Source organism: Barbus barbus (assembly GCF_936440315.1).
Source record: "Barbus barbus genome assembly, chromosome: 35".
Taxonomy (NCBI): domain Eukaryota; kingdom Metazoa; phylum Chordata; class Actinopteri; order Cypriniformes; family Cyprinidae; genus Barbus; species Barbus barbus.
In genome coordinates, this window is record NC_136763.1 from 9372818 (window position 1) to 9389778 (window position 16961).

Consider the following 16961-nt stretch of genomic DNA (forward strand, 5'->3'; position numbering starts at 1 on the left):
ATGATGCCAAATTCAGACAAGCCGAAGACGTTCTGGGCTGGTAACTGAAAGTCTATAGGTTTAAACCCCGTAAAGAACAATTTGTGAACTTTCACCATTGTGTCCTCGAGTGAGATACTTAAATGGGGGTCTAGGATTATGTATACATACACAGATCTCTGGAATAGTTAGAATAGAATTGTTATTGGATAAATATTTTTGTATATTGGCTGAAATTAAAATGTACAAAATAACTGTGCTAGTTTAATGTCTTTCATGTTATTGCATGGTCTCTTTCTTAAAATAAAATACTAAATAATAAAAAAATATATATAGTTTACTTTTCAAACTAAAATAAGGGGGTCCTGAAGATGTGTGATAAGGACCAATAATCACTCACATACACTACTATTCACAAGTTTGGGATCAGTAAGATTAAAAAAAAAAAAAAAAAGTTTGTATTTATTCGATCAAAAACACAGTAAAAACAGTAATATTGTGAAATGTTATTCCTATTTTCTATTCAAATATATTTTACATTGTTGTAGTTATTATTTATTAAATTTTAATAAATTATTTAAATGTATAAAATGTAGTACTGGACAACGATAATTTTTTTTTAATAGCAATTAATCTCATTGTTATGCGCAAAATTCAATAATTAATTAAAAAGAAGTGTATTGCACACTTTTTTCATTTAAAAGTACTGCTATATGAACAAAAGTGCAAAAACATTTGGTTTGCAAACACTTTAAACAAATAAGGTGCTTTTTTTACAGCAATATTCCTTTTACAGAGCAGTAGCAGTTAAAATATTTCTTGTAAATCTCAACTTAAACATTAATGCAATCAAATTAAACATAAATCAAAGCTATCTGCCACTGCCAGGGCATCAACATTTTTACAAAAAATATTTTATAGTTTATCATAGAAAAACAAGTTATGCTCAAGAGTGGGACCCAATGCAACATAGTGCCACGACACTTGATGGACGAGTGCGGGTGGGTAGAGACTCGTGTGTGCGGGATGCAGGAGAATAAGGGTGTACTCACACTAGGCGTTTTGAACCGTACCCGAGCGCGTTTGACCCCCAAAGCCTGGATCGTTTGGCCGTTCCTGGCTCAGTTGTAAGAGGTGGGCCATAGAGCGGAACTTCTGATACATGCAGCACGATTGCGTTAACATTTCTGAGTAGCAAAAGTGATAGATCTGTAAAGCAATATAATGTGAGAGGGCCATGTGTTACCGCGTCCCAAACGACTCAAAATAACAAACCACAAAGTTAACAAAACGATGCACTCCACTGTGCTGAGCAAGAGCGCTTCTCTGCTGTCTTCACGTGCTATCGGAAACTTCCTATTTCCCACTTATGAAGTCGTGATGACGAGCACGTTGCATTCTTTTATGTTAAAAATAACAGTGGTTTGTGAATGTTGAAGCTTAGCCTAAATAATTTTATCAGGAGCATCCATGTGAGCGCTGCTGCAGTCTTAGGCCCACCCCAAATGCTCTCATTGGTTGAGACGCATGATGACACCCATCCCAAGCCAGTACTGATCAACATTCCACCCCTCCTGTGACCCACGGTTTGTCTGTATGTGAACTCGGAGCCAGTGAGCAACGGACTTAAAAATAATAATAATAATAATAAAAACTGCAGTAATGCATGACAAAAATAATTGTCGGCGTTAATTAAGTAATGAGTTAACACGATAATAATGTGTTAACATGACCAGCCCTAATAAAATGTAATTATTACTTTAAAATAAATAAATGAATTTATTCCTGTGATGGCAATACTCCAGTCTTCAGTGTCACATAGTCCTAAAAGCATTGATTTAATATATATATAATAAATATATATGTATTTCTGACCCAAAACTTTTAAACAGTATTGTAAATGTAATATAAATTGATAATGCATCAACAACCATACTGTATCCTGCTTGCTCTGACATGGAAAAAACAAAACACAAACATGTTACCTCTTCTCTGGTGAAGCATTAGACGAAACCTCAAATTGAGGACAATCAAAAAAGACAATCCATACTGACTCGTGGGCAGGGGGTGTTTGGACAGCACACTTCAACCTCCTGGCTGGAGATTGCTTTAATTTGCGCCCCAGTAATGGAGCAATAGCAGTTAATTCCTGAACTAATGAGCTCGGCTTTGCGCTTTGCTTTCAGTGTCTGTTCTACTTAAGCCGCTCTTGATCTGTTCATGCTGATATCCCTATATCTGTCCAGATATAATGACAGCATCATGTGACCTCCAGGATGTCTCTTTCAGGAACAGTATGGGCAGCTGTCCTTCAGACTAGGAAAACAACACTGTAAGATGCTTACTAAAGGCAATCTGTTGACAGAATGGTGTGGTTTAAGACCACACACACACACACACACACAAACAAACCACACATATATACGTACACCTATAATCTACAGATGGGGGTCTACTGTCTTTGCTACAGAAAGAGAGTCTAGTACTATCATCAATACTTGACAAACAACTTACCAATACAGATTTTTCTCCTGAAACCTGAGCAGCAAGGAAAAAAACATAAGGGATTTGTTATAAATCAAATAAACAGCCAGTCCATTCATGTTTAAAAGGTGTGTTGTAAAAACAAAACAAACAATTGCAATACCACAGGTCAGCATGAATGTTCCTGAAATCTCTTTAAAAAGATGACATATTTTGGTACGGTATGTCTTTAGTCACACCCTATAATGCTTTACAGTGCAATGGTTTTTGGACATGATCAAAACTTTGCAGAGATTTATTTCCTAAGGCTTTTAAAGTCCAACAAAAGACAAAACTCAGTTTAGAACTATTACATAAGACGGAGTTGTTTTTCTGGCTCACTTTCCATTCTCAAAGTGGCATGTGTTTTTTGTTAAGAGATTAATATAGCGAACGAAAGCTTGCCCAAGCCCAAAGAAAAAATGTTTTTCCAGTGGACAGTTATTCACTACAATATGATTTTTGTATTGTATTATTTTATACACACCTTTTATCATCATATAATATAATATAATATAATTTAAGCCAGCATTAAAAACCATCACACTAAAATATAATATTCTTTATTAAATAAGCCATCAGCTATCCATACAATCTATTGTAAATGAATGGCACTTTAAATATTAATATTTTATTTTAAACACAGCTTACATATTTGATTTGATTTGATTTTGAGCCAGCATTAGTGTCATTAAAAGTTAGTGTCATTAAAAAAAAACACATATATATTTATTTCTAAATTTCTAAATTCATTTCTAAAGGTTTTTTAGACACAGCTTGCATCTATTTATAAATATTTTATTATTTCATTTAATATTTAATTTAATTTAAGAAAGCATTAATTTGTCCTTAGTTAAAAACCACAAAAAAAGTAAAAAAAAAAGTTAAAAAGTTAAAAACCACAAAAAAAATATTTATTTCTACACAAAGTAAGAGATGAGTTGCCATACAGTCCATATTAGTATTTTATTTCAGACAAGAAATAATTTGTTTATCATATCACCTGGACTCTTTTATTAGAAGTTACAATATCAAAACATTAATAATCATAATTTTAAAAGTCATAATAATCAAAATATTTTAATGTAATGATTTAAAGGTTTTATTAAAAACTCATTTAAAAATAAAATTCAGATTAAACATTCAATTCAGATTCAAATGAAAGTTTTCCATACAATGCAATAGAATTACTACACACCGACTCGCACTGATTCAATCAATGTAGATTAAAGACGGCTCAAATACAACAGCCCTGTTTACTGTTGCAGCTTTGATACACTGCCATCATCACATCCCTCTCTCATTTCTCTCCCTCTGTCTGTCTGTCTTAATTACGGCTATTCCCTCTGTTGTGACTCAATCAGCCAAGTTTTTCCTCTCTGTTTTCACTCACTCTCTCTGTCTCAGAGACCGACCGCTCTTTTGCAGCACAAGCAGCCAAATAAACACTCCTCCTTCTGTTCCTCTGTCACAGAAAAGATTTTCCTTCAGTCACTGAGAAAGTGAGGATTCCCATTGATTTTTGTCATTTCTATGCCAATAGCAGTACCAATGGAATTGCAAAAAGTAATTGTTATCTAACAGGTTTCTCGCACACTTTTACTAGGCTTCCCGCTGACCTCTCAGTCTTCCATTGTGCAGAAAAATTAGTCAATTCCCAGTTACAATAGTTACAAATTTATGCTATTGGCAAAGTCTGAAATTGGACCAATGTCTAAATAAATGAATAATTAATGTATTTGTATTGATTTTTCACAGGTATTTCACCCATATCTTGAGTTACACATTTCATTCTGTTGTATTTTAGGGTTGAAAATATCCATAAACTTAACAAAAAGCCCTTTTGTGGTTTTATTAGATCTTTATGACTAAAAGTCATAGACAGAATTCAGAAGTCATGACAGACAAGTCTCTCACTGTCTGTGGAGCATAGCTGCTTAGTCTGGGCAGTTCGGCAACTCGAGTCAAAACTGTAGTTTAACCCATCCATACATCCAGTGCATCGAGGGAGGTGGTTAATGATTTCCCAAGGTGTCCTTTTGAGGTATAAAAATTACCCAAATTCTTGAGCATTGCTATATGCCATAAAAATACATTTATTGAGAATGGCGTCAGACATTCCAGAGTAATCTGACAGAACATCATCAAAGAGCGAATATAAGGGCATATCAACATAATTCTGTCTCTCTCCAGCTGTGTACAAGGAGAGAGGGAGAAAAAAAAGACTGAAGCATAGCTCATCCAGTTGACATGTATGAATTCCACTTGTTTCATCATCATAGTGGTGTTATCAAAGGTATGCCGAGATTACTAGCAGCTCACAGGCAGAAGACATGATTACAGTCTGAATGTAAACATAGGCAAGAAAAACCCAAGTGTGCCAGAAGCTTCCCCTCTGTCTGAACTAACAAGATATCTTATCATGGAGTTCATTGTGAAGATCATGCTGTTTTGAAATCCAGAGGTACATACTGTATATACTTCAGTGAGATTCACTCACGTCACATGCCAAAAAAACTGTAAGGAAAAAAGGCCTAATACGCATTATCAACATAGACATTAACAGCAAAAATGCTAAGTGCATGCAATGAATTCATAAACTAGCTTTACCAATAACAGAAATAAACAAATTAACTTTGATACCATGGTATAAATTATTTATATCATGCTATTTACATAGTACACCAAGGAACATGTTGAAAAAAAAACAGGCTAATGCCACGGTTTTGTATAAAATGTATAGTCCTTCACAAGTGACACAGGCAGGTTTTGGACATAATCAATTGCTTTTTCATCGATGTCAGATGATAGAATGCATTTGTAGGTTTGGTAAATTTCCACTTCATCTACCGGTCTTTTTGTTGTCTGTTTTCTGTTTACTGAGTGGGAAACACTCTAAACGATTCTGAGACTGAAATGAGAATCCATTCAGATTTCATGAACACGTTTGACAGATTCATTGAAAAGAACTGACTCCAAATAGTGGTTCAATAGAGGGTATGCATTGACGTCACTTTCCCGCCGGAACACAATTGGCAAAAGAGCCTGCTGCATGAATGGATGCAATAGGGAAACTGAGCAAACGTGAGTAAAACAAATGATTGTCAGTTTAAACTAAAGGTCATTGAACTCGATATAGTGTTCTTTACAACTTACCAAATATCCAGTGGTCCATGGATATTGATATGCAGCCAGGAATCGTGTTTCCTGACATTTATATGTGCCTGATTTTGATGCCGGGGAAATACATAAAGCAAATTTGCCTGTGAATGCTTTATTTAAATACAAAATAGGTTGGATTAAATATATAGTAGAATATATATATATATATATATATATATATATATATATATATATATATATATATATATATATATATATATTTAAGCCCTCTGCTGTACTCGATGTACACATATGATTGTGTTGCCACCTCAGATTCCACTACCATCATCAAGTTTGCTGACGATAATGATGATAATGTTGAGAAAGCTTATCTATAGGAGATTAAAAGACTGGAGAAGTGGTGGAACAAGACAAAGGAGCTAATAGTGGATTGCAGCACAAAACATGTGAGGAGCCACCAACCCACTATGATCAATGGGGCTTTAGTGGAGAGAGTAGATAGCTTTTGCTTCCTTGGAGTCCACATCTCACACAACCTATCATGGACAGATCATATTACTTCCTTGGTGAAGAAAGCCCGTCAACTTCTTTACCACCTAAGGCGCTTAAAAGACTTAAAACTGCCCACCAAAGGGCTAAAAAACTTCTACACCTGCACCATTGAGAATATCCCGACAGGAAAGATCATAGCCTGGTTCAGAAACAGCATAAAGCAGGACAGATGGGCCCTAAAGTGGGTGGTGCGATCAGTTGTGTGCATCATTCGCATTGAACTCCCTGACCTGGAATCCATCTACAGCAAACGAAGCTGTACCAAAACCGGGAAGATCATGAAGGACCTTAGCCATCCTAATAATGGTCTTTTTACTCTGTTGAGGTCAGGGAAAAGCTTTTGAATGAGGAAAAGCTTCTTAGCACAGGCTAAGAATGTCCTGAAACAGGACAATGTCAAAAAGATTTAGGGCACTATGCAACACCATATTAACACAATACTTTTTTACATTATTGTAGACAAGCACTGAAAGCAACTCGAAACTGACACAAACAGTCTTAAAGTTGAGTTATGGTGACAATTCCCAACTGAGAAAAGGTTCTGTCCATTTATATTTTATCACAGGACACATTTCTTTCACCAAGACTAAAACATTTAGGCTGAGGAATGAACCTCACATGGAATTATTTGGGGAAACTGTATGATAATTGCTCACTGTGCAAAACATCCCTAGATATTTACTAGGGAGCTTCAGACATGGTGACTGGTGCAGCTTGGTGCACTGAAAAATAAAACCCAAAAATAAACCCAAAAATAAAAACAGTGTTGCAGATATGACAGATTTAGATTATGCCTGATAATAAAGTTACTGCATCATTTATCATCTAGTATTTTACCCTTTTTTCATTTTAACTTACAGTACATAGCTATAAATAATAATTTGTTTTCTCAAGAAAATCTGCCTCTCTCTTTCAGTCTATACAAAATGGTGACTGTTTTGGTCCATATAGCTCACAATATACTTAAAATTTTTCCCAGCTCAACCTTTATTTCTGAGGCTTTGTCTTAAGACGATGCAGATTTCTTCTCTATCACGATGAACAGTTCTCAGACAGGCCTCATAGAGAGCCTTGATGTGTCTCCAGTGAAAATCAAAGTGCATTAAACATTAAAAGTACTGTCAAATGCAGAAGTAGACCAACTCTAAGGGAAAATGTAGAGCACTGAGAAGGCTAGAAGGCAGAAAGCAAAAAATATTGACTTTATGATCCTTGTTGAGCTCTTCTATTCACCCGCATACTTACATAAGTACTGTATATTAAATCACATATTATTATTTTTTTTCATACAGAGAAATAAAAGGAAACCTAAGTCTACCGTACTATTTGAAAACCCAGAGAATGAAATCCCAGATTGCATTGTGACAAGCTCAGTGAAAAATAAATCTATCATGTCAGAGAGATTGTTGATTATAAATATATTAATGAAAAAATATATTAATGAAAAAATATATTTGACTCTACTATCTGTCCTTTACTGTGTTCATTTGATTTAAATGAAATGCAAACAAAACATTAGTCAAACTTGAAGATATTCAGTGATGCTTTGCTGAGGGTCAACCAGTCATGGTCCTTGGCAGAGAGACGCAGCACCTCTAACCCACATACACAGGTGCTCTCTGACTTCATTATGTGTCTGTGTTCGGTGTGCTCTTCCTTTTAGGATGGGGTACTGTAGAATGTGGGAAAGGGGCTTCCACATAGAACAAGTCAGGACAGATAGTGGATGCCATTTTTTTTAAGACGAATACACTGCGGTCTATTGGTTTAATTTATTGGTTTAATTTAGTCTTGACAAAGTATCAGTGAAAGCTGGAAGATTGAATCTGCTATACATCCCTCAAACTCTGTAGCCTGTACTACTTCCCTCCAAGTACACGCTTAGTTTATGAATTTTTAATGGAACTAAAAGAAACAATAATTCACGCCGGACCTGCTGGTCTTACTAATTATTCATGAGGTCAGGATTTAAACTCTGCCATTAACCAGCTGTCTGAACGAGTACTGAATTTAACACAATAAATATCTAATTATGTCTCATGCTGACCAAGGGTGCTTTTATTTGATCAAAAACATCAGTAAAAACATCAATATTCTGAAATGTTATCACAATTTCAAATAAGTGCTTTTTTGTTTAAAATATTTTACAATTTTCCACCAGGGTTAGCCGTCCGGGGGAACTCTACTGGAGGTTTAAAAAGGCGCTCACAACCCCGGGTGAGGGGGAATGGTGCAGCAAGCATGACACCGGCCAGCTCTTAACGCCACTTACCTGTTACCCAACACATGGGTAGAAACTGGCTCAATGCGGAGACTGAAAATCTCGCGAAGGTGTTCGGTGTCGCCCAGCCCGCAGCTCTACAGATGTCTGCCAGAGAGGCGCCGTGCGCCAAGCATAGGAGTGGAGTGAGCCCTCACCCCCAGGGGGCACGGCTCGCCTTGAGATAGGTACGCTAAGGCGACGGCAATCCCATATCCAGTGGGCCAACCTCTGCTTGGAGACAGCCTTCCCTTTTTGCTGACTTCCGTAGCAGACAAGGAGCTGCTCAGAGCTTCTAACGCTCCGGGTGCGGTCCACATATATGCGCAGCACTCTTATGGGACACAGCAACGCCAAGGCTGGGCCTGACTCCTCCGAGGGCAATGCTTGCAGGTTCACCACCTGATCGCGGAAGGGCGTGGAGAGAACCTTGGGCACGTATCCAGGCCGGAGAGTAGTCCGGCCTGAGCACAAGGCTCTCTTCGCTCACCAAAATGCTTGGAGGTCCCCGACCCTCTTGATGGAAGGGAGCGCGGTCAGGACCAGCCGTCCACTGCAATGCGATGTGCCACATATGCTTTCAAGGTGGAGGGTGACAGCCTACGCTCCAACCTTTCCTGCAGGAAAGAAAGCACTACTCTAGTCGTGCATCTTCGGGGGTCTTCTCGGCGAGAAGAACGTCAGATCGCGAACAGACTCAAAAAGCAAGAGCTCGCCTCGTACAGAGGGCTCTGGCCTGAGTGAAAGTGTCTTCCACCGCCGGTGGCAAAACACTCAAGTCTGCCACGTCTAATCCAGGAACCACACATGGAGGTTCCAATATCTGGATGCGGGTGCCACACGGTGCCAGGCCCCTGAGAAAAGAGATCCTTCCTCGGAGGGATGCGCCAGGAGGGGCTGTCACGAGGAGCATGAGTTCCGAAAACCAGGTCCAGGTGGGCCAACGGCACAATCTGTTGGATCTGTTCCTCGTTCTCACTGACCTTGCACAGTGTCTGTGCGAGAAGGCTCACTGGGGGAAGCGCAAACTTGTGTAAAACCCAAGGCCAGCTGTGCGCCAGTGTGTCCGTGCCGAGGGGGCCTCGGTCAGGGAGTCACACAACTGGCCGTGGGAGGACTCGTGGGAGGCAACCAGGTTTATCTGAGCTTCCACGAATCGACTCCAGAGCAGCCGGATCGTCTCGGGATAGAGTCGCCATTCTCCAGGGAATGTGAGCTGTCGTGAGAGCCCATCGGCTGCACGATTGAGCTCCCCCAGGATGTGGACGGCGCGTTTGGACCACAAGTGTGGACATCGCCTTCCCGAGGGACTGCACTGTGACTTCCATCGCCCATAGGGGAGAATCACCGGGGAGCCGCACAGAACAGCTGCTGCGGAAGGAGTGAAAGGTCTGTGGGGACTGGCCAGGCGGAAAGCTCTCATAACCTTCAGATCGCACCAGAGCACTAGCCGATGGCAGAGCGGGTAGTGACAGAGGGAGCCCCTCCCATCCCCGTGAGGAGAGAGAGGCGCGATCGCAGAGCTGCCATGGTTACACGCTCAGAACGAATGCATAAACCATCCACGAACGCAGCTTCAGCATGCTGGATGCCCAGACACTGAAGACAATGATCGTGGCTGTCAACGGAGTATAGGAAACGATCGCAACTAAGAGGACATGGCCGGAACGGCGTCTTTAAAAAGATGCAAACCGACCATGATTTGCTCTTTTAGGAAATCTGCTCTTTCCGTTGAAGTGCCCAGGGGAATCGCTGCTTACAGGGACACCGCTGTTCGCACCGTGACGCCAACCAGAACAGCTACCAGACAGATGATGAATGGCTTTGTGGAGATCAACACGTTCATCCACTCGGCTCCGAAGCAAAAATCTGATGAGTGGATGCACCTGTCGCCTATTTATACCCCTATGCATGGGGAGTGGCTCAGGTATGCAAAATCCACTAGCCAATATTGATTGGCATTTTCTCTTAAAGTCAGAGATGATTGGGGCTCACAAATCAATTCCCTAATGTCGTCACGACATAACGCGTAGTGACCGACAGATGGAACTGTGGTTACAATTATTCATGAGATTGTACAGTGCATTATAAGGTGAATTACAAGGCATAATTAATTAATTAAAACTACTTTTATAATGCATTATACATAAAAGCTTTAAGTAAAGTGTTACCCTGACTTTATTTCTTACAATTTCAAATTTACATCTCATAATTCTGACTTGATTCCTATGAATTCTATGTTTACATCTCACTATTTGGACTTTTCTGGTAATTGCAAGTTTATATAAGAACTGTGGGATATAAACTCATATTTCAGAGACAAACTGTGAGAATTGAGAGATATTACACTTTTTTTTTTTTTTTTTTCATTGCGGAAACAGGCTTCCATACAAAAGAGCTTAATTTCACATCCTAAACACTAAAAATAAAAGTAAATAGATTATTTTGTTGACACATTATGTGTAAATTATTTATTTTAATTAAAGTGTAAGCTATGTTTTCCATGTCTTTCTCAGGCCAAATTTCCCACATTCCACAAAGCATCTAAATGTTCCATGATATACTGCATTTGGAATTCTAACATGAACATTATTTATTCAGTAAACCTTAGTTAAAAAAAAAATAAAATAAAAAATAAGGTATAATAAATAATGCAAGTTGCAAGTTTACCAACATATTGCTTTTAGATCAAACATCAGCTTAATACCATCAAAACATAAAAAGTAATAGCATGCATATACTTCTACTGACCGGAGGCAATGTACAAGTGCTCACAGTAGACTTGTTCTCTACTGTGTGTGCTAATGGTGGGCAAACGCTGAGTATTTAAACCATGGGCTGCAGTGCTCTCTGAATCTGACCAATCAGATCTGAGCACACAGTGGCCTGGAGCTGAGAGGATGATGTGCCGTTCATAGCTACTTTAATTCCAGGCCACTGAGACTCATTTACTTATGATACTTATCAAAATGAAACAAGCAAGAGAGCCTTCGACCTATTATAAGACAAAGAGAGAATGGAAGATGGAGTGCATTTTCTGGGGTGCTCTGTGTCTTTTAGATGCATACTTACATTTGTTTATCAGTACAAACAATCAAAAATCTTTTTCTGTTGATGGTGTAAATGTGCACTAGTGCATGTGGGTAGGGGCGCCTATGTCTGTGTGTGGTGATGGGCTATTAAAGCTTTAGGACAATGAATTTGGCTCCAGGGGCTCTTAGAGTAAAAAGAGTTGATGCTGCAGTGGGCTTTGTTAAAAGGTTAGAACCTCTCTCCTTCAGGGCAGGTTACTATTCTGCCTTTGTGTGCTGGTATGGCAAAAAAAATTAAAAATCATATGTGCTTTTACACTGCACAAATTTAATACAAATTATGCATGAAATATTTTAATCTAAATACTTTAAATTAGAGCACCTAATATATGTATGTATTTTTTAGTGCTGTCAAACGATTAATCATGATTAATCGCATCCAAAATAAAAGTTTTTATGTAATATATGTGTGTGTGTACTGTGTATATTTATTATGCATATAAAAATACCACACATATGTTTTGAAAATATTTACATGTATATATATTCATATTTATATAATTTATATTATATATAAATATATTTAAAATACAAATATAACATTTCTTCTTAAATATATACATGCATGTGTGTGTATTTATATATACATAATAAATATACACAGTACACACACTATATATATTACGTAAACAAAACTTTTATTTTGAATGTGATTAATTGCGATAGTGTTACAGCACTAGTATTTTTGTAACGCTACATGTAGCCTATGTTTTCACCGAGTTCTTTTATACAAGAATTGTATAAAATTATTGCAAGAATTATGAATAAAAACAACTCAACATCAGAGGTTTCCTCATGTCTTACAGACGCAGTTTTCAACAGTATGAAGTTGAGACTGTTCCAATCTCAAACACGTTGGCATGGGTGTTAAACGTAACAAGTCAAAAGTGTCTCTCATTGACTTTCCTCAGTCTGGTGTTTTCCCTTCATTAGTAAAACCTGCAAATGGCTGTATGCTCTGGGAGAGATCTTGTCTAATTAAACAGGTCCGGGGGCAGGCAAGGTAATCTCTACCCATCCTCGCTGGGGAGGCCAGATCACAGGCCTTCTTACTTCAAGTATAGAAAGAGAAAACGGTCCCAGAATGGATTAGATCCAAGACTAGACACAATGTTGTGTGAGGTACTGTAGCTGTTCCTGTTCTGTGCTGTTATGCAATGTGATGCACTTATCATTTACTTTTAATGCACTGCTTAAAGATTTCAGGAATGCATATCCCTTATTAAAAGAACAGGGCAGGACCAAGTCTAAGGAGCATTTATGCAAATACCTCAAAATTTACGTACAGTTTCAGGTGGTAAGAACCATCAGCAACACTGTCTGACAGCTTACACAAACATGACACAGCAACAGGACTCCTATGGACCCCTTTCCCATGTATTGCACATACATTGCATCATATGTAGCGCTAGACACCTTAACAATCCCCCTCACTCCAGCTATTTTAAAACTGTCACAATTACAATAATAACAATTCTCAAAACTGTCATTGTTACAGGACGTTGCACTAGTCATTTTATGCTGACTTTGTCTATTGTTTGTATATATAGACTGTTTATTGTCCCTTATGTCTATTTTTTGTAACACTGAGTTACTGTGCTGTACATAGTGTGTTTCTAAAGGCTGATGTTTGCAACAGGGTTTCCTTGGGAAAACCTTTTCTAATAAGTTGTGTGTCTATACAGTCGTGTGTCTATAAATTGAAAATAACCCTGCTCTGTAGTGAATCTAAAGAGGCAAGTTAGCAAAGGTCACAAATAAAGTTGTATGAGGGCCCTGCCTACAGGCCAACTGTCCATTCAGATTCAGGAGGGTGTCGTTCCTGGCACCACATGCCATCACTGGAATAACAAGACAATACTTGTTGACACTAATTGAGCCATTAAGGGCTATGACACACGCCTCAACCATACAATCAGACAGTTGAACACTCTCATCAAAACTGTTTACAACCAATGTTTTCCAATCAAACACAAGGTCACATTTCTTAATTTTCCACCTTTTCTCACTGATTTGTCGTAATTCATTCTCAATCATAAAATCCAGCTTTCTAAATTTTAGTGAAAGAGTCAAACTTGAAACTCAAAATTTTTCTGTCTGTTAAAGAATGCAAAAATTACAGACTGCAGTTTGTGCTCCTCAAAGCTTAAACCTTGCTTTTAATCTTTTTATTTTGACTGCAAAATCAGACACAGCAACCGGCTTTAGCATAACACTGTTCTCCTTTCATCACGAGACATACAAACACACACATAGTCCATACTCCATCATTTTTGGCAATTAGTTGCTTTTATCTACATTAACCAGACTACATGATAACACCAGGGATGAACCGTAGCTTTCTGATGTGGAACAGGCTTTTCGAGATCTCAGGATTTTGGGCTCAACTCAGAAATCCACACTATAGTATACATAAAGCCCTGACCTTCTTTTAGGTGGTGTTTGATGTTTGGGGAACTCAAGCCTTTTGGAGGGTAAAGTGAATATAATCATCACCATAATGTTGATTTAATATAGAAATTTAGGGAATCATGAACTCATGAAACAAGAACCGGAAGAAAAACGAATGCTTAAATAGTTCAAGCAATTGTATGTCATTTTTTAAACCTTGAAATATCAATTTCAAGATCACTCTGAAGTTACACTGACTTCTAACAGAATGGCTTCTGTTTCTTTCTCATGCTCACTCAAATAAGGCTGTTCTTTCTGGGAGTATATAAGATTGGTAAGCGGGTACGAAATTCCACAAAATGGGCGGATTGCTTTACGGCAGCAACACATGCACATGGGCTATTTTCACAGTGATATATTTACAACAGTGAATTCCACTCACTTAACTATAGGGGACTCCAAAATTGCAAAAAAAGACAAGTTTAATTACTCTTGTGAAAATTTTAGAATTAATTTATAATACTTTATATTTTTTAATTATATTAATTATAAAGGCTTTTACCAAAAGTGAGTCTGAATTAGAGCTTGTGGTCAAAACAATGACTTTTATTTTCATCAACGATCAAATTAAGTTTGGTGCTCTTATAAACTGTGGACTTTGATGGCATATTAAACAGGAAAATCTTTGTCGTCTAACGTTAAGTGCATCAATCAATCAAAGGAAAACTCATATGTCAAATGCCCTTTAATTTCTCCCAAGAAGAAAACACTGACTTATTCTGACGGGGATGATGTCAGTCTAGCAAGGTACGCCAATAAATCCTGACACACTGACAGTTTCCTCTTATTCTGCCAAACTACAAGGCCATGGCATGCTATGAACCCCTTAACATGACAAACAGCAACGAGTCCTCAAAAATGACACACTACTGCACACGGATTCTGTTAGGAGCAGAGCAAAGACTGTGAGAGCTGTAGGGGTGAAGTAGTTTTGGTCCGATGGTAATAATCACTCTGGGAGAAAGAGATTATTTCAGCAGGTCCTAGCTTGACCTACATGCCTTAATCTTTTTTTGGGTCAAATCAGTTTATTCCTGGACGTGGCTGGGTTCAAAGCACACCACATGGCATCAAAATGAAAACACTATTTGAATAAGTGCATGTGTCTATGAATGTGCTTGTTTTTCCATCTCCAATCTCCATCTTGTCAGTGCTGTATCTATGCACTGGACTTATCCCCATGCAATGCAGATTAACATCCTCTTATAATTAAAGCTATACAGTAGCACCCAGCACTGAGGCTATGATCTCCTCAGAGGCTTGACAAGGGAGCTGAGGCAGTAGCATTTTATTTCAAAGCAGGGGCCTGGTTTCATCGGCCAGTGCAGTTGAAATGAAGCAGAAGGAGGGTTTTTTAAATCACATATGTTATGGATACCACTTTTTCACTGGGCATTAGACATTTCATCATGGATATGAGGTGGATGTTGCTTTGCATTTGGTGCTGAATCCAAGCAACTGGCATATTTATTTTGACTCCACACCCAACCTGGAATTTTCATGTAAAATGTCTAGTTTTCTCATAAAAATTTTATTTGAGGGTGAAAAAGATATCATGTTTCATCTTGTTTAAATGTCACATCACCGATAACCTTTAGGTTAGATTTATCCTTTATCTAGCATTTAATTCTGTTGGAGCAGCTGGGTGGGCGCTATAATGTGACATAAGCACAAAATGTTTTATTTTATGTTACACCGTTTTTATAATGGGATGTGCAAAAATAAGCATAATATATATATATATATATATATATATATATATATATATATATATATATATATATATATATATAATATATATATATATATATATATATATATATATATATATATATATATAAATTCCTAGCGCAGCCGAATGTGATTATGCAGTTACGCGTTTTAAAGACACCACAGATTCTTTATTACTATGCTCGAAACAATTGAATGAAAATCATATTATACCAGCGGAGAAATAGCAGTTGCGTTTATCCATTTTAATTAGCAGTGGTATTGAAATAGCCATGGCACATACACGCCCCTCTCTCCAAACAGCTGCTGAGAAAACGACCCAGACTGTCTCCTAACGTCTTAAAATCTTAATGATCACACATTTAGACTAAAAAACAACATGCAGCGGCTGGTTACTGTGTGGCAAGATGTTTTTCGGTTCGGAGTGAAAAGCGCAACCGGTCACGGTGCAGGTGTTGGTTACGCATACAGGCGTGTGACACATTATAATTTGCCCGGCAAAGCTTCGAGGCAGTGTCTACATGTGACCTGATACATATAACCACCATATTCATTAATTCTTTTCCAATAATTTGCAAAACATCACAATTTCGTGTATAAAATCTCCAAGCCATAATTTACGCGTAATGGTCTACTTACGCACAGCCTCCAGTTTTGGATCCAGCGCACTGGCGGTTTGCTGGATTTTGCCTATTTTGTTCTGCAAAGCCCAAACCCGTTGGTTTGTGGAGATTATTTCGTTCTCAAGATCATGGAATAAGGAGCAGGCGTGTTTGGACAGGTCGGAGAGCTGCCGCAGGGTCCGAGATAGAACCACATTGGTGATGGAGCACAGATCCTCGAACAGCAACCCTTCATTATTAGGGATGGGATGTCTGCACAGCAGCTGGGGCTCAACGATCCGTTTGGCAAGAGGCATTTTTCTGTAGGTAAATGCAAATCCCCCATAAATAAACCAATCAACTAATCCAACTGAAGATTCTAGTGCCTGTCAAGCAAAAATCCACGAATCCTCCGCGCAACCCGCCATCACTTCAGTTCTCCCGTTAGAGGAGATCACACAGGGATGGAGGTTTCTCAGTGAAAATCTCTGCTCCTCCTCTGCTCCTGAATGCCTTTTGGTAGGCTAGTGGGTTTTTTGAGGGTTTTGAGGCTGAGGTTGGATAGAGAGAGGCTTTGCAAAAACACGTACTGGTCTACTTGCGCCAGGAGCGGACAGCAACTACGCATTCTACTACGGCGAAGGCATA

At 38.4% G+C, this 16961-nt stretch overlaps 1 protein-coding gene across 1 annotated transcript in view; it reads right to left on the minus strand.

Annotated features, from left to right (window-relative positions):
- LOC306855009 (actin remodeling regulator NHS-like) overlaps nucleotides 1–16630 on the minus strand; it is a gene marked incomplete at both ends in the record, with an annotated part of 55721 nt that extends 39091 nt beyond the window's left edge. Inside the window, one exon of the mRNA XM_079393381.1 lies at nucleotides 16351–16630. Within this exon, the coding sequence (XP_079249507.1) occupies nucleotides 16351–16630 (280 nt within the window). The remainder of the gene's footprint in view (nucleotides 1–16350) is intronic.
- Nucleotides 16631–16961: the final 331 nt, after the last annotated feature.